The sequence below is a fragment of the Rhamphochromis longiceps genome, linkage group LG3 (genome assembly GCF_057381845.1).
Source record: "Rhamphochromis longiceps isolate RC_006_pf linkage group LG3, R_longiceps_female_GT1.1, whole genome shotgun sequence".
Taxonomy (NCBI): domain Eukaryota; kingdom Metazoa; phylum Chordata; class Actinopteri; order Cichliformes; family Cichlidae; genus Rhamphochromis; species Rhamphochromis longiceps.
This window is the reverse complement of record NC_140559.1, coordinates 41,674,710-41,700,302: the sequence shown is the minus strand read 5'-3', so window position 1 is coordinate 41,700,302 and position 25,593 is coordinate 41,674,710. Positions and strand designations below refer to the sequence as shown.

The 25,593-nt window shown below is 40.0% G+C and overlaps 3 protein-coding genes and 1 long non-coding RNA gene across 4 annotated transcripts; 2 read left to right on the top strand and 2 right to left on the bottom strand.

Annotated features, from left to right (window-relative positions):
- Nucleotides 1-819: 819 nt before the first annotated feature.
- On the bottom strand, nt 820-9,987 carry LOC146674719 (uncharacterized). Its single transcript, XM_085398162.1, has 11 exons — nt 9,769-9,987; nt 9,365-9,492; nt 6,318-7,850; nt 5,991-6,227; nt 5,634-5,858; nt 5,045-5,099; nt 4,744-4,887; nt 2,021-2,083; nt 1,747-1,923; nt 1,487-1,669; nt 820-1,403 (listed from the first exon to the last, which is right to left on the bottom strand). The coding sequence occupies exons 1-11, from the start codon at nt 9,938-9,940 to the stop codon at nt 1,057-1,059; spliced, it is 3,264 nt and encodes a 1,087-aa protein (XP_085254288.1). The 5' UTR covers nt 9,941-9,987; the 3' UTR covers nt 820-1,056.
- Nucleotides 9,988-11,485: 1,498 nt separating this feature from the next.
- On the top strand, nt 11,486-13,239 carry LOC146674718 (uncharacterized). Its single transcript, XR_014909594.1, has 3 exons — nt 11,486-11,607; nt 12,002-12,656; nt 12,778-13,239. It is a non-coding gene; the product is annotated as an uncharacterized LOC146674718 (long non-coding RNA).
- LOC146674717 (uncharacterized) lies at nt 12,411-16,424 on the bottom strand. Its single transcript, XM_085398170.1, has 8 exons — nt 16,049-16,424; nt 15,823-15,935; nt 13,743-15,090; nt 13,516-13,650; nt 13,263-13,325; nt 12,983-13,159; nt 12,723-12,905; nt 12,411-12,634 (listed from the first exon to the last, which is right to left on the bottom strand). The coding sequence occupies exons 1-8, from the start codon at nt 16,218-16,220 to the stop codon at nt 12,411-12,413; spliced, it is 2,415 nt and encodes an 804-aa protein (XP_085254296.1). The 5' UTR covers nt 16,221-16,424.
- A 6,828-nt stretch (nt 16,425-23,252) lies between these two features.
- On the top strand, nt 23,253-24,394 carry LOC146674716 (growth-regulated alpha protein-like). The gene is made up of 4 exons (XM_085402416.1): nt 23,253-23,362; nt 23,521-23,626; nt 23,732-23,806; nt 24,152-24,394. Exons 1-4 carry the CDS (start codon nt 23,296-23,298, stop codon nt 24,222-24,224), a joined length of 321 nt encoding a protein of 106 aa, XP_085258542.1. The 5' UTR covers nt 23,253-23,295; the 3' UTR covers nt 24,225-24,394.
- The last annotated feature ends 1,199 nt before the right edge of the window (nt 24,395-25,593 follow it).

Genomic DNA, 25,593 nt, shown 5'->3' with positions numbered 1-25,593 from the left:
TAAATCAGAGGAGAAAAAATATGCTCCTCTCTTTGAAGTCACAGTCTTCATATATGACTGTGAAGTCATATATGAAGTCACATATATGACTTCATATATGTGACTTCATATATGAAGTCATATATGAAGTCATATATGTGACTTCATTATATATGAAGTCACAGTCATATATAATGTTTTTAAAAGAGATCTGAAGTCTGCTGATTATCTATTCTGCTATCTATTTATCTATTTAAATGATTATTATTGCTATTACTACACGAAGTACCTGTTAAATATGGCAATGACAGACTTTAAAAACAACTTTACAACTTTAAAAAGTTGCAAAGTCGTCTTCTGTAACAGCAATGTGAGGCCACTTTTCCACACAAGCCCTCATGGGTATTTATGTTTTTTGATGATGTTGTTTTTACACATTTAACAGCTGTAACTCTATCGGTTGTAAAGCAGACATAAGTTAGGATCTGAACATTTCAATTCATGCATTGAGATTTCAAACAACACAAAAAGAAAAAAGAAGGCTAAACTGAAGCAATAAATAAGTTGTGCAACAATACTGCAGTAATGTTGCTGTGTTAGCAGACCATCCACTAGATGTCATACTGAGACTAGAAATTGCATCAATACTGTTAACAATAACATAGCAGCTGTGAATTTGTCAAAAAAAAAAAAAACAGAAAGTAAATTCATGCAGGAGTGTTAATATCCCAGGAAGGATGTTTATTCTTGCTTTGATTTGCAGACATGCTCACAAATTCAAAAACCTTGGCATTTACATTTGCTGTAATCACAAACTTACAAATAAATGTTGTGGCTGGTTATTTTTTTCTGTGCTCAGCAGAACAGAGTGCATTTCACACATTTCTGTTGGTGCTAAGCTACTTGAGGTATTCAAGAAACTCAGATCACTATAAACAAACGTATGGGTGTGTTTTTGTTTTGTTTTGTTTCTTTTACCAAAACCTAATGTCTATCTGTATTTTATTACACACCTCTTCTGTCTCACAGATATGTAAGAAAAAAAGTGGATTTTCAGTATTTTGCTTGACTAAATATTTACGTAGCAGATTTTCTAATCACTTGCATCACCTGATGGACTCCATCTTTCAGCCCACTCACAGTCCAGCAGCCTGGATTAAAATGGTCTTCCAATACATACACACCCAGGACCTCAGTCAACTGCTTTAAGTGGTTCACATCATCTTGAGTGAGGCCTGCAAGTTCATCCTGCCTGAAGATTTGCGTAGTGCACTCAGCCTGATACAGACTTTTGAGATTTGCAATGGCATTGTCAACATTTTTTCTGCATAGTCCGACAATCATGAAGGTGTAATGTTGAACTCTGGAGCTGGTAGAAAGGATGCTTGGGTCTATGTTCATAACTGGGGTGGCTTGTGCAACAACTGTAAAACAGATGATTTATAATCAGTCACAAATAGCTCAAAAATGAAAAAGGTGCCTCATGAGGAAGAGGAACAGCTGTTACCTGTGTTGATAACAGCAGATGGAAACATCTGCATTGCTCGCTTTTTAAATGCCAGGAAAACACTGAACTTGTTGAGGACAAGGCGAATGTTGGTGAGACACTGGAGAGGACGGAAAGTTGCACCAGTCTTAACCCCTTGGAGGATGGCATATGCAACGTGGTTGGGGTCCAAACCACCAGATCCTGGACAGCCATTCAAATAAAATATTTATATGTTTTCTGTTCACTTATGCATCTTTAATGTCTTGCCCACTACTCACCAGCACAGATGGCAGGAATGGCCACAGACCTGTATCCAGAAGACTCACAAGTTTGAATGATAGAAAGCAGCTGTTTCTCAATGAGACTCACATTTTTTTCTCCACACACATGTAAAATAGCTTTACATGGGAACCCTCCAGGTGAGGTTGTTAAAATATCTCCCTTCTTTACTTTTGCTACACGGACACAACAAAAACATGATTAAGATACTGCAAACTGTGTGCCAGACATATATTGCAATTTTAAATGTGTATCTTCAGCCATTCTTCTCACCATTTCTGAGTTCAGCCTCAACCTGAGGTCCAGCCATAGTTAAGATTTCTTGGCATACACCACCTGTAGATCAATAATAATAACTTTTACATTTTTTTTTACTACTTTCTACATTAGATACATACTGAAGATATCAAATATATGAAGCAAGATATGTGGAATTATGTAGCAAAGAAAACATTGATGAAATAACTCATAAAAATCATATCTTATATTTTAGATTCCTCAAAGTAGCTACTCTTTGCTTTGTTGACAGCGCTGCAAAGCAAGAAACACAAGGAATGGACATTAGACCAAAGGAAATCTGTGCTTTTGTCTGATGAGTCCAAATTTGAGATCTTTGGTTCCACCTGCTGTGTCTTTGTGTGACTCAGAAAAGGTGAAATGATGGTCTCTACATGCATGGTTCCTACCATGAAGCGTGGAGAAGGAGGTGTAACGCTGTGGGGGTGCTTTGATGGTGACACTGTTAGGGATTTATTTAAAAACTGAAGGCACACTGAACCAGCATGGCTACCACAGCACCCTGCAGCGACATGCCATGCCATCGGTTACACACCTCCAGGCTGTGTAAGTGATATCTGACCAAGAAGGAAAATGATGGAGTGCTGCTGCAGATGGCCTGGCCTCCACAGTCACCTGACATAAACCCAATCAAGTTGGTTTGGGATCAGATGGACTGCAGAGTGAGGGGGGGAAAGAGTCATCAAGCTCTCAGCATTTCTGGGAACTCCTTTAAGACTGATTAAAAACCATCTTAGGGGACTACCTCATGAAGCCCATCGACAGAATGCCAAGAGTGTGCAAAGCAGTAATCAAAGCAAGGGGTGGCTATTTTGAAGAATCTAAATTATAAAACATGTTTTGAGTTATTTCACCATGTTTTTACTGCATAATCCCATGTATTCATTCATAGTTTTGATGCCTTCGGTGAGAATCTACAGTATAAATAGTCATAAAGATAAAGATAAACCATTAAATGAGTAGGTGTGTCCAAACTTTTGTCTGGTACCAACTGTGGAATGGAGCAATCTTCTGCCACCTTCTCTACATGGATGATATCAAGGTTCACTGAATGGGACATCGATTCACTGATCCACACCACCAGGATATACAGCAATGACATCAGAATGTCATTCGGACTGGAGAAAAGTAGTCGGATGGTAATGAAGAGAAGAAAGGAAGTCAGAACGGAGGGGATCGCACTACCAGAAGTAAACATTGCAGACATAGAGGACAGCTACAAGTACTTGGGAATCCCACAGGCAAATGGGAACCACAAAGAGGCCGATAGGAACGCTGCAACTGCCAAGTACCCGCAGAGAAAAGCAAGTCCTGAGGAATCAGCTAAATGGCAAGAACAAGATCCCGATTATCAAAACCTACACCCTTCCCTGCTGGGATAATAAGCTGGCCTATGGAGGACATAGAAGCCTCTGGAAGGAAGGAAGGCAGGAGGGAGAAGGCAAGGGACTAGTTGTTGTCCGAACCATGGTCCAGGATGAGACAAGAAACTTCCATGAGTACATCAGGAAGATGGCCCCAACTGACTGTGTGCTCAGTGAATACCTCAAGCAGTAGAAACCCAAGAATGAGGAGCAAGAAAAGGAGGCATCATGGAAGGACAAGCCCCTGCACGGTATGTAGCACCAGCAGATAGAGGAAATAGCTGACATCCAGAATTCCTACCAATGGCTAGATAAAGCTTGACTAAAAGATAGCACAGAGGCACTAATCATGGCAGCACAGGAACAAGTACATAAGTAATAAGGAATCCAGGCTAAGGAATAAGTACAGGAATTAGTATAAGATCGATAGAGGCTGGGGTCTACCACATCAGGCAAAACCCCAGGTGCAGGCTGTGCAAAAATGCCCCTGAGACAAAATGAGGTCAAAATGGAAGACTCCCCATAGGGGGTTGAGAAAGACTGTGCTAAGATCCTGTGGGACTTCCAGATACAGATGGACAAACTGGAAATGGCAAACCAACTGGACATAGTGGTGGTGGACAAGCAGTGGAAGATGGCCATCTTCCACCACGTAGCAACACAACATCAGGAAGAAGGAACACGAAAAGCTGAAGAAGTTCCAAGAAATAAAGAAGATGTGGAGGGTACACTTAACAGTGGTCCCAGTGGTAAACAGAGCACTTGGTGCAGTGGCCCCCAAGCTAGGCGAGTGGCTCCAGCAGATCCAAGGAACAACATCCGAGATCTCTGTCCAGAAGAGCGCAGTCCTAGGAGCAGCAAAGTTGCTACATAGGACCCTCAAGCTCTCAGGCCTCTGGTAAAGGAGCCAAGCATGAAGGATAAAGACCACCAACCGGGGCTAGAGGGGATTTTTTTTTCAAAGTATGTATAAAACCTAATTTGCCCTAAACATCCTACAGGTCAATGGAAATGTATTAGGTTTAGAGTTGGTTTTATTTTAGCCATGTGCTAAATGCATTTACAAACTGGAAAGTGATAAATCTGAAATTAAGCCTCACTTGTTTTGGCATTAAAGTTGGTATTATCTGTAAAAGGCTTTCTTATTTTAAATACATTTTGAAATTCTATCAAAAGGGGAGAGCCAACAGAACCCAAAAACGTATCTCTATTTTTCACCCTAGCTAGGCCACCAAGGACATGGATATTAGATGGTTTACCAGCATAAGGCTAAAGTGCATTTTCCCAGGAAACATGATTGAAACCCAACAGTTGATTAGATTCAAAAGCTCTCACCTTGAAAATTTGTGAAGTCAGTTGAGTTCACCACAACATCTGTAGTCTCATTAACAATGTCACCAAAAACCACTTCTAGTTCAACCCCACCTCGGACTTTCACAGTTATGCCAGTTAGGTCACTCTTGAGGGACTTGAAGGTGGCTGAAAAGACGAACACGACAACAAGATTCACATTTCTGATATCAACCTCCATGTCACTTGTTGAACCGTGGAAACAGTTAAATATTTGTTAAAAACACAACATTTCAAAGGTAGATTTTTGTCTGAATCAAAACAGTTCAACCAGCTCTGGTTTTACCTTGACCGCTCTGCTTGATCTTCAAGCTCAGCTGTCTGTAGACCTCATGGTAGCACTGTAGATACATGTTTGGTTTAAGCACCACCTTTCCAGAAATGTTTCTACAAACAATGCACAGTACTTAAAACTAAGAACAAACGCAAACTTGCCCTTACTTTGGTAACAAGTCCTGAGATTCTCTGGTTCTAACTAATGTTAAATGACATATCCTCTGTGTTGTGATCATTATCATCTGTGCTTTATGTTGCAATATTTACAAGAAAAACACAATAAACAGATGATCATACGTGAGAAAGAGCTCGGAGATGGCAGAAGGGAGATGCTCCCTTTTAACAGAGATACAGCCTTAGCAGAAACATGCTTATGTACTGTAATTGCATTCATTTTTACTCCAGTAGCTCGGGTGGTACTGTCTAACACCTTCATTCCTACCCATATTACTATCACTCTCAGCAGGGAGTAATATGTATTTAATACAATGTAATATAGTAATACTATGACCTGCTACTGCAGTAACTGATAGTGGAAAATAAAAATTTTAAAAAAGGGTTGCTGTATACAGCTATCGAAAAAGATCAAACTCTGTCACCTCCTCAGAGTCTTGATAGTCTGGTTTAATGACAATATAGATGTTGTGAAGGGATTCACATGACCCAGATAATCCAAACTGGTCAATGCTGTCAGTCAGCACTTGAATGGCTTCTTTCTGGGGATATTTCAGAACTACCCCGGGTCCAATGATTGGAAAGGCAATTGAACACCAGCCTTCCTCTACACAGAGTTCCAAACACCTTTTTAGCCCAATAGCAAGTGTCTGCAAAGGAGAAAACAGGAAAAACTTGTCTATGCGTTGGTCTCAGGGGTAAGGAGATTTACCATTTCCATTTACTGGTTTATGACTGTGTTTTTCTTACATGTTTATGAATTTACTGTGTTTTTACTTTACCTGCATGCTGAGGCCATCAACTCCATCCCATGGCAGACACTCAATGAAGAAGATCTTAGAGCAGCTCAGAGCCGGAGGTGCATCAACCACCATAACATTACCAGCAGAAAGGGTCCACTTCCGAGCTATCAGATGAAAGACCTTCTGCAATGGATTTCCTGCTTTTTTCAGTAGACATTTACCAACTTTAGTGGAAGTAAGCTTTTTGGATACCATGGGGGCCACCACCACATTCACCTGTAGAAATTATGTGAAATAATACTAACATGTGGGACACATGCTGCTTGAATAGAAATTGTGAAATTGTTTAGAATATATTTGTTTAACCTGTTCATCTTCCAAAGTGCTAAGCTTGATCTCCAGGTTTGTTTTGTTAACAGCTGTTGTGTTTGGTGTACTTCTGGCAGTGTTGCTTTCCAGTCTGTCTGGGTTGGAGCTGATGACGTTAATGTATAGTGGCTCTGGGTAAAGATCAGACACACTTGTGGTACTTTGAGAATAGACTTCTTGTTGTTCCCTGATGATGACCTGACAGGATCTCTCTAACAGCTCTTTGTTTTGTCTGCCTTCTTCCTGGAAGTACAATTGCACCCCCGGTCCATTTAACACCACCGTATCAGTTGACAGCTGCGCTAGACTCGTGGCTAAGTCTGTCTGAACTTTCTGAACCAGAGAACGAGGACCCTTCACGAGCACACAGGGATGTGGAACATGTGAGGCTTCCAAGGTCACATTAGATTGCTTCATGCCAATCAGGTCTAACAATTTATCGAAGCAGTCAACCAGTTCAGGATGTGACAAGTTTACCACTTCTTGAATATCAACTTCATTCTTTTGGAAACCATGAAGGACCTCATTGAGCTTGTTAACATCCTCACTGTAGCCCACCAGTCGTACTTTAGTTATTGCAGTTCCAGTAACTCCTGGCATGAAGCTCACATCCACTCTGAGCTCACTAATGTTTGCTTCTTTCTTCGCTTTCATCAGGATTTCCTTCACTCTGTCTAAATCTGGAGGTACTGCTGCAGCCCCCTGCAGTCTTACAGTGGCCACTTTGAGCTCTCTCATCACTGCTGCCTCAGCCTCATTCAGAGCATCAGAGGACAAACTGGACAGAACCACATCTGAACCCACCTCAAAGAAAACAGGGTTTCTGAGGCTCTGCTGGAAACGAGCTTGGTATTTGGAGATGGCTCCACTGGTTTTGATGAAGGTTAGCAGAGCTGTGGGGAACTTGACTCTTTTTTCCTTTATGTTCTTAATCAGTTCATCTAGTTTTGCAGCTCCTGACTGCACATCTGTGTCAGGGCCCTCCAAAGTGATTGTGGCACTACCTCTGACGACTTTAACATCTGGATAGTTAGCGAACATTTCTTGATTGAACTCTTCTTCTATACGCCTGTACTGCTTCTCCACAATTGGCAGCTCTTTTTTGGTGTATTGAATGTTTTCCAGATCTGCAATCTTCTCCTTCACAGCATGGACCTCTCCCACAACCACAGCATAGCCATTCTCATTGTACACTTTGATGTCATCTATCTTGAGGGAGGAGTCTTGCAGCAGCATCTTGATCTTTTTTGGCTCAAATACATGATAGCAGAGATAGTTCTCATTGAAACGGCTGAAAATCTGATCCAGCTGTAGCTCCTGTTTCTCTGCAGGGCATCCTGGCTGACTCTGACTGTCACCTCTAACTACAACATTTTCATCATCAAATTTTAATTCCACCGTGCAGCCGATATAAGAGAGCTGCTTCTGGAGAATTTTTAATGCCTTGGGTTTATCTCTTAGATAATACAGGAGGAAAATATCTACGTTAAATGTCCTCTCGAGATGTTTTGTGATCACTTTTGTTGGTGCCTGAGAAAGAACCAAAAAAAAGCACATTTATCACGTTATGCTTGAAAACCAATAAGAATTCTACATTTAAAAAATACATAAACATTAAACATAAGAGATAATAAAAAATAAAAATAAAAATAAAAAACATAAGAGATAAGCTTACATGGACTGAGTGTTATTGACCAAATTGGTTGTTCTTTTTCAAATGTCTATCCAAGTTATAGGTGAATGTAAGTTATCTTAGTTTATAGAAGGCTTCCACTTTCTAAAATGCTTTGGTTCTGGTAAAATAGAGTCTGCAGTATCACTAATTGTGAAAGTTTAGGCCAATGATTAAAAGCAGTTTGGTCAGTAGCAGATGACAGGTTTTTTGTTGTTTTTTGGCAGTTTTATTTTATTTTTGTTATTTATTTCCATTTTTACAAATCAACAAGTCAACATATGTGGATACTAACTGTACTAAGTACAATTAGTACAAATATTGCTGATCTACAGAAAATTTCCTGCGCAATAGTCTCTGATAGGAAGGCAAAAATAACTCAAATAATTTGTCACAACTAAAGTATGCAAAAGAGCATCTCCGAATACACAACACGTCACTTGAAGCAGATGGGGTAAACCAGCAGGAGACTGCACCGAGTGCCACTCCTGTCAGCTAAGAGCAGGAAACTGACACGATATGTGAAGGCAAATTGCATGGATTGTTTATGTGAGGACCGAAACGCAGAGCACAGACGGGAACTGGAATTTAACTGAAACCGTGCCATTTATTTAGGCAGATATCCTGAACGAGAAAAACATAAATTATAAACTAAACAGAGGATCAATCGCCTGAACTGGGGAAATTAAGAAAACAAGACAATTACCCATTACTAGAAAAGCCTGGTTAAACCTCGTAAACTTGGGAAGGAACACAGAAGAGCCATGGTGGAAAAAACAGACACGACAATAAAGGTTGAGGGAAAACACAATATATATAGACAGGAGGTTTCCAGGGGAAGTGGAAACACACGGGGAACAAAACTGATACAAACGAACATGACACCAGGAAGCAAAACTAAACACACTGCACAAAGACCATGTCAAAATAAAATGGGAAAAAGGCAGACTAGGACACTCTGACTTAACAAGGGAACAGGGCAGTGAGAATGGGAGACGAGATGTGGACATAACTAAGGAGCACATACAGAGGACAAGATGGGCTGGGGAGAAAACATGAACACATAAACAGAGACACACCGAGAGGAGCACAGAGGACAAAGACTCAAGGGAACCTAATAAAATGTAACTAAACTGATCATAAATAAACTCAGAGATGTAATCAGAGTACATGTTTCCCAGCTGATTCATTATCTTAGTGTTGGATAAAACTGCATTTCTATTAATCAGACATGGCGCATGTTTGGATTTTGCTTTGGGTGCCTTTTTTGAATGCCTGCACCTTTCAGGAATCCACCCAAACTGGTCAGGTCAGATTACCTGACAGTACATAGTGCAAGGTTTCCTTAGGAAAAAGGAAAAAGAAAACTTACCTGTGACTGACTGGTCGCTGACTGATTGAGGGTCTGTGGAGGTAAACTTGCTTGGCTCACTGTTAAATACTGTTTTCCACCAGAAATAGAGATGGCATGAAACTTTCTCAGCAAAACCCGCTCCTGAACTGTCAAAACAGCTAAATTCAGTCACCACATGTCACGGACAAAATCTCACATTTAAAAATGTAACTGCAAGAATGAAAGAAACAAAGAATCGCAAGTAACTTAGGGCAGCATATTGTTCTTTAGCTTTTTTAGCTCTTCTAATATTCAGTTAAGATGGTGAACATCATTCAACACGATTATATGCAGGCCTGTGAATATGGACATGGTCACAGAGGTATTAGCATGAGTTTAAACTGTTTACACATATTCTTGTTTACATAAATAAAAAAAAATACCTTCTTTGTCCTTGAAACAGATTTTATAGGTGTTGCCTTCAACCTCTGCAGGAATTCCACACTCACCACCTCCAGAGTCTTCTCCTCTCTGAAAGTATCTCCAGATATCCTGAATATCATTGCCAGAGAGACCTTTGACTTCAAAAAACAGGGGATGTGTGTATTTATCCATTTCCCCTAATATTCTAAACTAAAAGGAGACATTTGGATACAGTTAACTCCCTTTTGTGTCACTGCTCTGTGTGAAAATGCGCACTGAAACCCTTTTTCATCGTCTACTTTCAGTAAAGTTCCTCCTCCTTTCATTTACAAGTAGACACACCTAATGTTAACCTTAAAGGGTATTTTACAGTTTTTCTTGTTGTGCAAGTATGTGTCTTTTCTTTTTCAAATTATGCTGAAAACACTGAACATCAAAACATGATGTTAATAATGACGCCTGACTATTGTGATGATTTGTGTTTGTCTAATGAGGAGCTTATTGATTTTATCTATCTATCTATCTATCTATCTATCTATCTATCTATCTATCTATCTATCTATCTATCTATCTATCTATCCATCCACAGTCCTCACAGCCTACTGAAACACACTACATCTGAGCTCCATGAATATCAAAATCACTCAGCTTTTCATCCCTCTTGCTTGATGTCTTATGTTATTCAGATCAGAAACAGAAGCTCTGACAATGTCAGCATTTTAAAGCTATACCATGAATATTGTGCAGTGCTTTCACCCACATTTTGAGGTTGTAACTGTATTTTGCGGTGCATTTCCTTGTTTACAGTTTTTCTCAGTTGCTTTGGTGCTTTTCTCACATCACTATTAACATTTGCACAGCAGTTAGTGTATTTCTCAAAACGTTTGGTGCAAACTGCAAAACCTAGTGGATAAGCTGCAAAAGCAGGTCACTTGCTCAAAATCAATAATCCATTCCTCAAAAGCAAGTATTCATGTCAATGAAACTGTCGGTGTTATCAAAGTGAGAAGTCTTGACACCATCTTTATGAACAAGATAGTCAAATGGCTTTGTCATGTTTTCATTATGACAGTTCACAGTATTCTCTCTGTGTTTTCCAATGCAAAAAAGGTCAGAATTCGGTGACACTACCTGAAAAAGCTCAAGACAGCACTATACACTTTTTGTACAGCCAAGTACAGTAAAATCTACAGAAAAGTTAGACATTCCTGTAGTTAGGGAAGTAAGTGAGTACAAGACACTGAATATGTATGTTTCACATTTTTACTGTGTAGGCTGTTTGTAATTCTACAACATTGTGCAAAAGAAAAATACTCTACAGTCACTTATTTAGAATAAACATAAGAAACACCCTTTTGGTAGAGCTGTGCACAAATCTGAACAATATAACAGTACATATTGTAACTGAACATACGTAAATCATTCTGACCACATATTAAAGAACAAAAGAGAAAGAAAAATAAAGGATTACCTGTTATTAAACCCCGATTCTTTTGTCCCCATGATAGAACAGAGAAAACCGACTCATAGTGTGTTAAAACATTTATATTTCTTTTTATTCAATCATCTTCCGGAAGAGAGAGACCCCTGCACAGCCCAAATGCCAGTTGCAGGATCTCTAACATTAGAATCATAAACTGTGTCTCATATAGGTATTATTTTGGTACTTTACACGTCACACAGTGTTCTGAAGGCAGGACTGTGATGCAGTTTTCTGCCTCGCCACTAGAGGGCGCGGCCGTTTTGTGAGTAATGTTTGACTGGGATGGAAAATGGTGTTCATGAAGGCAGTGTGAATCACAAGTTATGCTCGGGAGCAGTTTATGTGGGTTCAATGAGAGTGTGCGTCCATAAGACTGGTGAGTTACAGGATATTTCTTGTGTAAGAAGGATAGCCTGTATGTTTTCTTGCTCTGGACGTCCTCTGTTTGTACATTTTCTATAAGCTAAGTTATCGCTAAGCTAAGCTAAGCTAAGTTCGCCTAGGCCAAACTGAGTTCAGTTTGAGTTGGGGATTTGTTATGTGTATTTGCCTTCTTTAGTTGGCATCATAAGTGAGTGGGGCACAAGAGTTAAGTGATGGGAAGATGTTTATTTTCTTTGTTGTCAAATATGGTTCAGACTATAAGTAAAAGCCGCCAGCTTAGTATTAGGGCCTATAAGACAAGTATGTGGCTGTAATATGTTATATGGTGATTATTGTTGTCTATAATTTGATTGTAATTTGTGTTCTATTTTCCATTCTGTTTGTAGAACCACACACATACCCACACCCACGCTAAATCTGCCATTAAAGAGCTGAACGATCATCCCCTGTCCTCGTTATTTTCTGGAGGGTCATAGTGGCACTTGACCTGTGCACACCCTGCGATCACCACCACAACTGAACCTCATATCAGAAATCATCATAACACACAGTTTCGATACAAAATTCCTTATATGGCAAAGTTCCTCTTTTCTGTCTGGCTTCCTGTATTTATTAATATGCTTGTATAGCTCTACACTAACTTCCTGTTTTTCAGTCTGGCTGAGCACTTAGTTTATGAGTCAAAAGTGGCCTTGCTTTGCAAACCTTCATTATTAAAGTACAATATAATAATATAATAATAAACAATATAATAAGAAAATAATTACATGACACTGTCCAACAACCCAGAGAAGCCTACATTAAAAAACAGTCCCAAGAATAACTTTTCTCCTCCTGCTGGGTTTGTGTTGACTGCAGGGGTTGATACACTCTCCCGAGCATTGCAATGGCATCATCAACATTTTTTCTGCACAGACCTACAATCAAGAAAGCAGACTGCTGGGCAGTAGAGCTGATATGAGAGATCCTTGGGTCGTTCATTACTTGAATATTAAAGCATTGCAGGGCATAAGCTGACACTGTAAAGTGGTTAAAACAACAGTAAGTAAGCTTTAAATAAAATCAAAGGACAGTGGTATTATCAAAGAAAAGTTGACTTTGCATTACCTGAGTTGATCACAGCAAAGGGAAACATCTGCATTGCTTTCTTTTTAAATGCCAGGAACACAGTGAGCTTGTTGAGTACAAGGCGAATGTTGGTGAGACGCTGGAGAGGATGGGACGAGGCAGCAGTCTTAACCCCTTGGAGGATGGCATGTGCCACAGAATCGGGGTCCAATCCACCAGATCCTGGACAACCATTCAAACAAAACTCCATAACTAACTTTGTTGTTTTATGCATCTTTAATGACTCCCACACTACTCACCAGCACAGATGGCAGGAACAGCCAAAGACTTGTAATCAGAAGACTCACAAAGTTGAATGATGCGACGAAGCAGCTGCTCGATGGCAACTGTATCTTTTTCTCCACACACGTGTAAAATGGCTTTACAAGGGAACATGCCAGGCGGTGTTTCCAAAATCTCTCCACTGTTCACTTTTCCTGCATGGATGCGATAAAGACACATGAGATGATATGAATTGTTAGAAATGATTTACGATGTAAATATAAATTTGGAAATATTTCTGAGAATCATTCTTCTCACTGTTTTTTAGTGCAGCCTCAACCTGAGGCCCAGCCTTTCTTAAGATGTCTTTGCACACTCCATCTGTACATAAATAATAATAATAATAATAATAATAACCATCACTGAAATTGTTGTAATGCAAATGGACTGTAAAGGCCAGTCAGTGCTCCTACAATATCCTCTTTAATACACAATGGGTCTTGTCTAATTTATCGTGCTTGGATGGTGTTCAGCAATGAGTAACTTTTGTTTACTCATGACAGTACTTTACCTGTCTGAAAGTCTTTGAAGTCTGTTGTGTTCACCACAGCATCTGTAGTCTCATTAGTGATGTCACCAAACATCACTTGTAGTTTAACTCTGCCTTTCAGAGTTATGGTGATGTCAGCAAGGTCACTCGTGGGCGCTGAGAGGAAGAAGAGCAGATTACGTTTAATATTTGTCTCATGTTGTTGCTGTATTGTGATCTTTAGTACAAATTTGATGTAGTTCCAGTACTTTGAAGATGTTGTTTTTCTCTGATGAGGACCTGACAGGATCTCTCCACCAGTTCTGTGTTTTGTCTGCCATCTCCCTGAAAGTACCACTGCACCGCCAGTTCATTTAACACCACTGTATCAGTTGACAGCTGCGCTAGACTCGTGGCTAAGTCTGTTCGAACTTTCTGAACCAGAGAACGAGGACCCTTCACCAGCACACAGGGATGTGGAACATGTGAGGCTTCCAAGGTCACATTAGATTGCTTCATACCGATCAGGCCTAATACTTTATCAAAGCAGTCAACCAGTTCAGGATGTGGCAGTTTCATTTCTTCAGTCGTAACCTTATTTATCTGGAAGTCACGAAGGACCTCATTGAGCTTGTTAACATCCTCACTGTAGCCCACCAGTCGTACTTTGGTCATTGCAGTTCCTCTGGCTCCTGGAATGAAGCTCACATCCACTCTGAGCTCACTAATGTTTGCTTCTTTCTTCGCTTTCATCAGGATTTCCTTCACTCTGTCTAAATCTGGAGGTACTGCTGCAGCTCCCTGCAGCTCTATAATATCCGATTTAAGGTCTCTCATCACTGCTGCCTCGGCCTCATTCAGAGCATCAGAGGACAAACTGGACAGAACCACATCTGAACCCACCTCAAAGAAAACAGGGTTTCTGAGGCTCTGCTGGAAACGAGCTTGGTATTTGGAGATGGCTCCACTGGTTTTGATGAAGATTAGCAGAGCTGTGGGGAACTTGACTCTTTTTTCCTTTATGTTCTTAATCAGTTCATCTAGTTTTGCAGCTCCTGACTGCACCTCTTTGTCAGGGCCCTCCAAAGTGATTGTGGCACTACCTCTGACGACTTTAACATCTGGATAGTTAGCGAACATTTCTCGATTGAACTCTTCTTCTACGAGCTTGAACAATTTCTCTACAAGTGGCAGCTCTTTTTTGGTGGGTAGGCTTTTTTTCAGAATTGCAATCTTCTCCTTCACAACATCAACCTCTCCCACAACCACAGCATAGCCACTCTCTGTGTAAACTTTGATATCATCTGTCTTAAAGGCCGAGTCCTGCAGTACCATTTTCACTTGTTTTGGTTTGACCACATGATAGCAGAGGTAGGTGTCGATGAGACTGGTGAAGACCCAAGCCAGCTGTTGCTCCACTTTCTCTGCAGAGCATCCTCCTGGCCCTTTCCTCATGTCCTCTCTAACTACAGCCTTCTCCTCCTCAAAATTAAACTCCACCGTGCAGCCGACTGAAGATAGCTGCTTTTTCAGAATTTTGAATGCTTTGAGGTTGTCTCTCAGGTAATAAAGCAGGAAAATATCCAAGGAGAAAGTCTTCTGAAGACCTTTAGCTGTCTACAAAAGAAAAATAATTTTAGACAAATAGAAACAGTACAACTCCAGCCCCCACCCCCAACAGCACTGATACGGTTAAGCTGAAGAGAATAGATGTATGGATCAGTGGATAAACCATTTTAAGTAACAATAGGCATGCATATCTAATTAAAGTGCCTCATGCCTGAGTAACTCATAGAGCATTCAAAACGCAGGTGTTCAAAACTGGTTTGGCTGGTCAGACGGTGACTTTGTTTGCTTTGGTTTGTTTTGTATGTTTTGCCATTATTCAAACAGCAGAAGGTTACTGAGCTCAGAGTTAGAAAAAATAACTGCTTATAAAGTGAATTTAAAATTATGACATTTTTGACTGCATAGGAAAGCAATGCTTGACTTCTGTTGCCTCCCAAATAAGAGTACACTCACACACACACACACACACTGAATAAATGCAGTGTAAATGTTACAACTGTTGCATATAAGTATTAGGTTAATATGAGGTAAAACAGTAACCAAGACTTACACATTTAGTTCTCTACAATTATTTTGGTCATTGTATTTTGTTGTCCTCTTGACAAATAAGCAAACTGAATGTGTGGCGCACTGTTACTACCCTACTCACTTGGCAGCCCCTATGCAAATGTAGTATTGCAAAAGAAAACCAGTGTTGTTGTGTTTTTTTTATGGTTGGGGTTTGTCAAACACCTGTCATTATTATTATGAAAGTAAAAGCAGTAATAAGTGTAACCGCACCTGTGGGAGATTTGCAGATCCATGGCTAGGACTAGATTCACTCAATGTTATATTTAAATCTCGACCATTAAAATTGATGGTGTGTGTGTTTCTTCTCAAAACATGCTCTTGATCTAAAGTATATCAGAAAAACAAAGTTCAGCTGTTATGGGAATGCACATATCTAAACTGTAAATTTGGGCTCTAATCTACTTGTAATGCATTTGAACCCAGCAGGGCTTCTTACCTTCTTTTTCCTTAAAACAGATCCAGTAGGTTTTATCTCCGACCTTTTCTATCATCCCACAGTCACCTCCCCCAGAATGTCTTTTTTTCTGAAAGTATCTCCTGATCTTCTCCTTCTCACTGTCTGTGAGCTCCTCAGCTTCAAAGAACACTGGGTGCAGACATTCATCCATTTTGCTTCAAATCCTGATCTGGAGAAGCTTTCAATGTCTTTCAAACTAGCTCCACAGTGAAAAGTGCTCTCACCTTTGATTTGCATTTGCACTTCACCATACCAACAAAGGGTGTTTTTCATTATGAACACACCCAGTGTGATCGCTGACAGCTGATCCGCTCTAACTGGGACATTTCCTGTAAAGGTGTATTTATAGATCAGAACTATTAAGGGAACACTCCTGAGCTTGAAATATTTAAGTTGGAAATCTTTACTGACTTACTCTCGGTGATTTGTTGAGAACAAAAATGATCCAACTCTAATCCAAACACACATCAGTGGAAACAAAAAGCATGAAGCGTTTGAGTGTTGAATTAAAAAATGTTTCTTTAATATTTTGTCAGTATAGCATAAGATTATTTATTTGACCTGTATGAAAAGCTACACTTTGCACTTTATCTTTGGTGAAGTTTTTATTAATGTTACAGCACATGATAGAGGTCATGACAGAGGCAAAGAAAGTGAAAATGATCCATAACAAGTCTGACCAAGATACTGCTTCAGCGCAGGTGTTCAACTTAAAATCATTTTATACAACAGGAAAAAAAACATTCTTACTAAATAAAAACTTCAAAAGCTGACATTACCGCTACAAACCAACAGATGTCCTACAGAGACAAAAAAACTCTTTGTCCTTTCTTATGTTTTACTTTCATTTTCTGGAACACACCCCGTGACGTATGTTAACCTTTACGGGCATTTCAAAGTTTCTCTTCTTATCCATGCACATAAAATTCTGTTCATTTTGAAATGATACCGAAAACATAGTTGCGACCATCTTAATATGATGTTGATTATGATATATAATCTTTTTTTTTCACCTGTAGTTTTTTAATGACAGAGAAAAAACACTCTGCTGATGCACAATGAGAACAATGAAGCCTTTAATCCACCAACGCAATGAACTCTACTGTGATTAATAGGCTTGTAAAACTTGTCTGTGTGATAATAAACAGAATGTATACAGTTATTTGCACAAATCATAAACATGTTGATTTTTTTATTTGTCACACAAATAGGTGATTTCATGTCTCCCAACTTGCCATGAAGTTTTAACGTTCGACGTAACAGAGTAAGCATGGTAGTGGTAGAAATTAGAGAGTGTTAATCTTACAATCTTCAGGTTTTACACACTTACATACACACACGCAGTTACTGTCCTTCTATTTAGAAAGGCAGAGGCGTCACGATGTGATTATTTTACGTGTAGTTGTTTTTTTTCCTGTGTAATATATTCAACATTGCTATCAATACATTTTTCAATCCCTCTGCAAAATGGATTCAAAAACATAAACAACTGTTGGATACTGTTTGTCCGTGATTTGTACAGGGGAGCAAATTGTGGCAGGATCAGCCTGATGTATCCCGCTGTAACTTTACTGTATAAAGAGCTAACATCTCCAAAATGTCAGGAGTAGTTAGTCATTACAACAAGTGTTTGTGAACTAAAAATAAAAGAATGTGGGATACTGTTTGTCCGTGATTTGAAGAACCCAGCCCATGCTCCCGACGAAGGGAAACCAATTCTACAGGGGAGACCTACCTCGCACTTGTGCAGGTGAAGCCAAAGGGAAGATATGCTTCACCATATTTTCTAGTCTTTGGCTCAGCAATGCTTCATCTCCTGATTTGTGTTTGTGGAGGCGCCCCGTTCTAGCAGTGTCCAAGCTTTGGGTTTTTTTTGTTTTGTTTTTTCCTTTTCATACCGTGGCCCCCGTGCAATGGCTCTGCGCCCCCCCCCCCCCCCCTCCAGGGGGCGGGCCCCACACTTTGGGAAGGTCTGGACTATGCTATGTGAGTGTCTCAAAATTATAGCAGTAACCAATGTGAGCATACAGTGGGGCAAAAAAGTATTTAGTCAGCCACCGATTGTGCAAGTTCCCCCACCTAAAATGATGACAGAGGTCAGTAATTTGCACCAGAGGTACACTTCAACTGTGAGAGACAGAATGTGAAAAAAAAAAATCCATGAATCCACATGGTAGGATTTGTAAAGAATTTATTTGTAAATCAGGGTGGAAAATAAGTATTTGGTCAATAACAAAAATACAACTCAATACTTTGTAACATAACCTTTGTTGGCAATAACAGAGGTCAAACGTTTACTATAGGTCTTTACCAGGTTTGCACACACAGTAGCTGGTATTTTGGCCCATTCCTCCATGCAGATCTTCTCGAGAGCAGTGATGTTTTGGGGCTGTCGCCGAGCAACACGGACTTTCAACTCCCGCCACAGATTTTCTATGGGGTTGAGGTCTGGAGACTGGCTAGGCCACTCCAGGACTTTCAAATGCTTCTTACAGAGCCACTCCTTTGTTGCCCGGGCGGTGTGTTTTGGATCATTGTCATGTTGGAAGACCCAGCCTCGTTTCATCTTCAAAGTTCTCACTGATGGAAGGAGGTTTTGGCTCAAAATCTCACGATACATGGCCCCATTCATTCTGTCCTTAACACGGATCAGTCGTCCTGTCCCCTTGGCAGAAAAACAGCCCCATAGCATGATGTTTCCATCCCCATGCTTCACAGTAGGTATGGTGTTCTTGGGATGCAACTCAGTATTCTTCTTCCTCCAAACACGACGAGTTGAGTTTATACCAAAAAGTTCTACTTTGGTTTCATCTGACCACATGACATTCTCCCAATCCTCTGCTGTATCATCCATGTGCTCTCTTCAGACGGGCCTGGACATGCACTGGCTTCAGCAGCGGAACACGTCTGGCACTGCGGGATTTGATTCCCTGCCGTTGTAGTGTGTTACTGATGGTGACCTTTGTTACTTTGGTCCCAGCTCTCTGCAGGTCATTCACCAGGTCCCCCCGTGTGGTTCTGGGATCTTTGCTCACCGTTCTCATGATCATTTTGACCCCACGGGATGAGATCTTGCGTGGAGCCCCAGATCGAGGGAGATTATCAGTGGTCTTGTATGTCTTCCATTTTCTGATGATTGCTCCCACAGTTGATTTTTTCACACCAAGCTGCTTGCCTATTGTAGATTCACTCTTCCCAGTCTGGTGCAGGTCTACAATACTTTTCCTGGTGTCCTTCGAAAGCTCTTTGGTCTTGGCCATGGCGGAGTTTGGAGTCTGACTGTTTGAGGCTGTGGACAGGTGTCTTTTATACAGATGATGAGTTCAAACAGGTGCCATTCATACAGGTAACGAGTGGGGGACAGAAAAGCGTCTTACAGAGGACGTTACAGGTCTGTGAGAGCCAGAGATTTTCCATGTTTGAGGTGACCAAATACTTATTTGCCACCCTGATTTACGAATAAATTCTTTACAAATCCTACCATGTGAATTCATGGATTTTTTTTTTCACATTCTGTCTCTCACAGTTGAAGTGTACCTCTGGTGCAAATTACTGACCTCTGTCATCATTTTAAGTGGGGGAACTTGCACAATCGGTGGCTGACTAAATACTTTTTTGCCCCACTGTATGGTGAATGTTGAGAATGAATGACAGTCATGATCATAAGTTGATTCTTCACTTCTTAAGCTGCTGGAGATTTCAGAAATGTAAAGTGTGTGTTGTTAATGCTACACTCAATTAGATGGATACTGGTTAAACATGTGCTTTCCCGTATGAAATTCCTTCTGTCCTAATCTCACCTCCTCTTCCTTGGAATCTACCAGAGGTTTCAACTTTCACTTCCTTTTTAGGGCCTTCCTTCAGAGTCAGCGTATTACATCAAGAATAAACTTTACATTTTAATGGCAAGGCAAGGCAACGCATTAAGCATCTACACAAAAGGGAGAGTGATGATGCATACACTGTTAGAAAGTCTGCAGATGTTTGCATCCACTTATTTTTAAAATAAAATGGGTGGATTTTTGTCTTCACTGGTTCACTGGTAACTGTTCAATAGAGTGTATAGTTGGTGGATGAATTACAAGTGGGAAATCTGTGAAAACAAAGAAGACGGCGTCTAAAGACAGCATCATGGAGCAGCCAGAAACTACCAACACTGTGGTACAGAGCATCTAGAGAAACCACAGCTGTCAAAAGACAACTATTACACCGGTCAGAGGGCCCGGTGGCGCCAGTGTCCAGCAGCCTTGCCTCTGTCAGTGCGCCCCAGGGCAGCTGTGGCTACAATGTAGCTTGCCATCGCCCGCCAGTGTGTGTGTGAATGGGTGAATGACTGAATGTAGTGTGAAGCGCTTTGGGGTCCTTAGGGACTAGAAAAGCGCTATACAAATGCAGGCCATTTACCATTATGTTTCATCATGCACAGTCTGCTCAAACATATTTATTGCAGGCAAGTTTAAACGACACTAGTAGGCACTCAAAGACAACAAATGGCTGCTGCAGTTTTTTCTCTTTTACTGTACACACACACACACACACACACACACACACACACACACACACACAAGACAAAAAAACAACCAAACCAAAGCTTATAGTCCAACCTAAAGATGAACGTGACTTTGTACAGCTTGATCACATGATGCTTCAGAGTCCAAACATGCTTCACTTTGTCTTACACTCTCTCTCTCTTTCATGCACATATGCGTTCATGATTATTCCTAGGAAATTTCAGCCTGTAAAAATGACAGGATTACAGCTCCAAAGAAAGAAAAAAACAGTATTTTTTTTGGATTGAAGGGCTTTGATATAAAAGCACTTGTTAACAAATGCAAGTGAGCCAAATTGATGTTCATCACATAAATGTGTAGACATAGCACAGGCAGACAGAGATGGACTATTTCCAATGTAGCTGCCTTTGTGTCTAAGTGCTGGAATTAAGTGTGGTGCAATATGACTGACCCACGTGAAAAATCTGGTATGGGAAAATAATCCCTGGAAATCTTCTTTATGTTCCTACAAGGATTTTAGGCTTGATACTAACAAAAGGAGAGTAGAAAAAGAAAAATATACAAGGCAAAAAGGGATCACCACTCTGAAGGTTGGGGCTTGTTTGGATCAGTCACAGGGAAGATATTTTTAGCTTAACTGTCATCCAAACAATGACTTTCTGGACAAGTTTGTTCAATTATAAAATATCTGAAAATATCATAAATTATATCAATGATCTAACTGAGAATGTTCACCAGTAGCATTATGCTTCATCAACATAGCACAAACTAAAACATTATTATTGTTTCAGCCTGAGATAGAGTGGTAAGACCAGAGAACCAGAGGAAACACAGCACAGCAAAGTATGAGTTAAAGATAATGTGTCTTTAGGTTGACATTAGTTATAACCCTCTGCACTTCAAGTATGCCGGTTACCGGAAAAACCTTTATCGTTGCAAATCACAGACAATCTTTATGGTTTACTTGGATTACTAAAGAGGAATGCAGTGTGGGGGTGACAGTCATGACAAAGCTCACTTTTCACTAGTAAGAAAGCAAGAAAGAGATTACAGTTGCAACACTTGGTGTTGATCCAATTCTTAGTTTTATCTGAGCCACAATAGCAGTTCCAGAGTACTGCTGACTGAAAGCCAGCTGTGATGCAAGATATCTGTGAAAACTATATTCTAACTGAAAGCCAGCAGTATTTTCACCAGAATCTTTATTTGGATCCCACAATTCAGGTGTTAAAGAGGGTCACCGAATATGTGTTAATGATCAGACTGTACCATTCTGAGGCCATGCGATTCAACAAAGGCATCTGCATTAGAGCAGAGTCCATATAAAGACGGAGGGATGGAGCAGTCAACTTTGTGATTTTCCATAAAACTGCAAAAAGGTCATCAAAGTGTGTTTGGTGGACTCTCCTGTGCTAATGTGCCCTGACAAAAGCAGGATTTGAGAATGAGCTCTGGAGATTCAGCGGGAAACAAATCAGACAATGATGCCTCTGCTCTGGATGTCTGCATCACAGCCCAGTTACTCGTCTTTGTATGAGGAATAACAAAAGACTATGAAGGAACTGGCAGTAGTGCCAGTCAGTGATAGGGACTACAGTAGGAAGTGATTTGTTCTTGAAGGTAACTCCATGCTTAGCTAAGGCTTAACCTGCAATGGGATACACTGGCAGGTTTTACAACCTATGGATGTCCAAATCTGACCAGGAAGAATGCCAGACTTCACAAAAGGCCCAGTTTCTTATGTGGCCCATTGGAAAAATTCATTGCTCACCATTGGATTGGAGCCCCCACACCCCCAAGAAAATATTATGTCAATATGTTTAGAAAGAAATAATATTTAGATAAGGCATATTCCTCTGGGGACTCAGTACATCACATCCTTACAATGATGAAAGTGCACACTCTGCTTATAAACATGCTGATTTCAAAAGGATAGAAACACAGTGCAGATTTACTGTGTTTATGCAAAGATACACAAGTACATCTCCAAAGAATGGATGAAAAAAATGCCTTTTTAGTAGAGTTCTAAGGAGGACATGTTATGCTCTAACGTTCCCTTTCTTTTTATTTACTGTAAATCTCAGGAAAAGACAAATGCTGTTTATCGTAAGGAGAACTGTAAGTAAACTTTGAGGAGAGTGCAACAGAAAGAGTAAAAGATTAGGCATCAGCGCTTCTGCTGTCCAAACTGTTGATATTAGACTGATCGTTGAGAGAGATTTCACTTCTCTGGAAGTAGCTCAGCAACATAGAAGTTCATTTATTCTCAAGACTCACACATTAGTGACTGGAGTTAGTTCAAACATGAAAAGAGAAGTCTGACGTCAGTTTCAGCGAATACAAGCGACACCTGAAGGCAGGCATGTCTCAACATAAAGAAGTCACAGACAAAGTCCTTACAATTAGGTGAATGTAGAAAGTTTAAATGCCAAAGAATTGCGACAGCAGGATTTACAGTGTGGGAGAACGCAAATCAAAAAAACAATTTTTTATTGCAGCCACTTCTTAGGAAGACATCCTTGGCCGGGGTCCACGTACCTGTGAGTGTATATAAGGAGGTTCAGAGATGATGAACCTCACAGCCCTGCACACTCAGGCAGCTCGAGAAGTGAAGGAGACGCACAGCAGCAGAGATCCTTCATATCTGAGAAGAACAAATCAGTTGAAGACTGAGCCTTCAGTAGATCCTCCACTCAATAATTTAAAAGCTTTAAGATGAAGACAAGTGTTGCCATCCAGTGCATCGTTCTCCTGGCCTGCATGGCCCTTTGCACTTCACATGGTAAGTGTGTTTCATCAGATTATGGAAAACTTTGTTGTATTTGTGCATCTTGAGAGAAGCTAAGTTATGCTAACAAATCAATTTAGATATATTTATGTTTAAGTAAAATATGAAACTGCAGCAGTTTAACCTTAATTATCACTTTCTACCTTTTCCAGTTATTCCAAGGTGCCGGTGTTTGAAGCCCAGTAAGTCTGTAAGAGGTCCCATCACTGAAGTTAAGGTGGATGAGCCTCGTCCATACTGCAACAGGAGAGAAGTCATGTAAGTGCCCACAGTGACAGGAGCACATTATTAATAAGAGCTCAGTCATTAATAAGGATTGTTTATAAAGTGGTTTTAAATCAAAGCTTTCTTTACATGTTACAGAGTCACACTGAAGGATGGGAGTGAACGGTGTCTCGATCCTCAGTCAAAATTCACCATAATGCTGCTAGAAAAACTGTAAGTCACACAGATGTTTTTTCTTTCATTCACTGTTATTCAGCTAAATGTGAGTTAAATGTTATAGAGGACGTCAGTGAAGTTAAAACAGGAACATCAACTCACTTTGGAGCATCAGTGCGAGGCTCTGCACATCAGTGATTAAAAATCAGAATCAGCATACTTTATTAAACCCTAAGGAAATTGTGTGGGTTAGAGTTTCTCTTGTATGGTAACACAACACTGATGGTTTTACTGATGGTTGTAGAGCAGCAGTTTAAAGCTCAGGGTAAAAATGCATGACTTGATCTCTTCACTACCACTGGAGCTTCAAGGTCTCATCTCTGTGATACGTTGTCTTTGCAGGAATCAGATGAAAAATACGACCATCAGCCCTCAAACAACCACATCACCAGCCGCAGTGCCAGAATCATCATGATCCACTTTGCATGTTTAGCGCTGGTACAACATGTGTCGATCAAGAAGGAGCAGCACAGCTCGGGTTCTCATCACAAAATATAAATGCAAAGTAGACAGTGACAACTACAACTGACAGCAAGTTGTAAACAGATTTAATATCAGATGTAAAATATTTATTATCCAAGTTCTCAGTCATTTTTTTCCGGAGACAATCAGGGACGGGCGTTGGAAATCTTATCATTCAGCCTGTCTTCTGATTGAATTTCTGATTAATAAGCATTTTTTTTTTTTTTAAAGTATGTTTTTTGAGTTTTGTGTCAGACAGCAGTGCTCTTATTCAGTGCACATGCAGACGTGATGTGTGTGATAAATGTGAGCAGTGGTTATAGGTTAATGTGTAATTTATCTATTATTAAAGGGTTTGTAAACAATTAAAGAAGTGAACTTTTGTGGATACAGCATGTTTATGTACCATGTTTATTTTTAATGCTGAAAAGTTCCTCAAAATAAATAATAAATCTGGCGTTTGTTAAAAAAAATTACATCTTTTCACTTTATTATAACTAACAACTCACCAGTTTACCACCACTTAAGACACAGTCAGCAAAAAGAGAACAAAAACAAACAAAACAAAAGGAGAGGCCGAATCTAAATATCAATATGTTTGGCATTAAACCTGGTTTCACTTCAAACTATGAGCATCAACTGAAAGAAAAAAAGGTTCCAAGTCATTAAACTGCTTTGCTTTTATCTCTGAGCTGTGAAAGAGATTGATTCATGAGCGGTGATGTGTTACAGCATCGCTCACAGTAGATCAAGACAGCAGATTGGATGTAAGCATGTGTAAAAACACAGATATGCTTAAAAAGTAAAAAGTTTCTTTCTTCTGTAATTTGTACAAATTAGAGATCAAGATCAGCGTTATGTAGGACACTCACTTTCCATTTTATTAGGTACACCTCTCTAGTACTGAGCCCACTCTTGCTTTGGACTTCCTGTTTCCTTCATATCAGCTTGAAGCACTCTGGTCGTTTTCTGGCATCAGAACTCCCGCTCACTGGAAATTTCTTCTTTTTCTGCCCTTTCTCTGTAAACCACAGAGGTGGTTGTGTGGGAAGAAATCTGTAAATAAAAGTTTACAAAGAAGTCCCCTTTATAATTCCTGGACTGCAACTAAAAAGATGATAAACCTGAAATATCTAAATTATGACTGTTTTATGCAACTAATGCAACCATTTCACAGACTTGCTTGTTTTTTTAAAAAGCTTTATACACTTACACACTTTGCAAAACAAAATATGATCACGTTTAAATTGTGTAATTTCATTTGTAGTGAAGCATTTCTGGGATAGGCTCCAACCACCCCACCCCACCCCGCCTGCAACCCT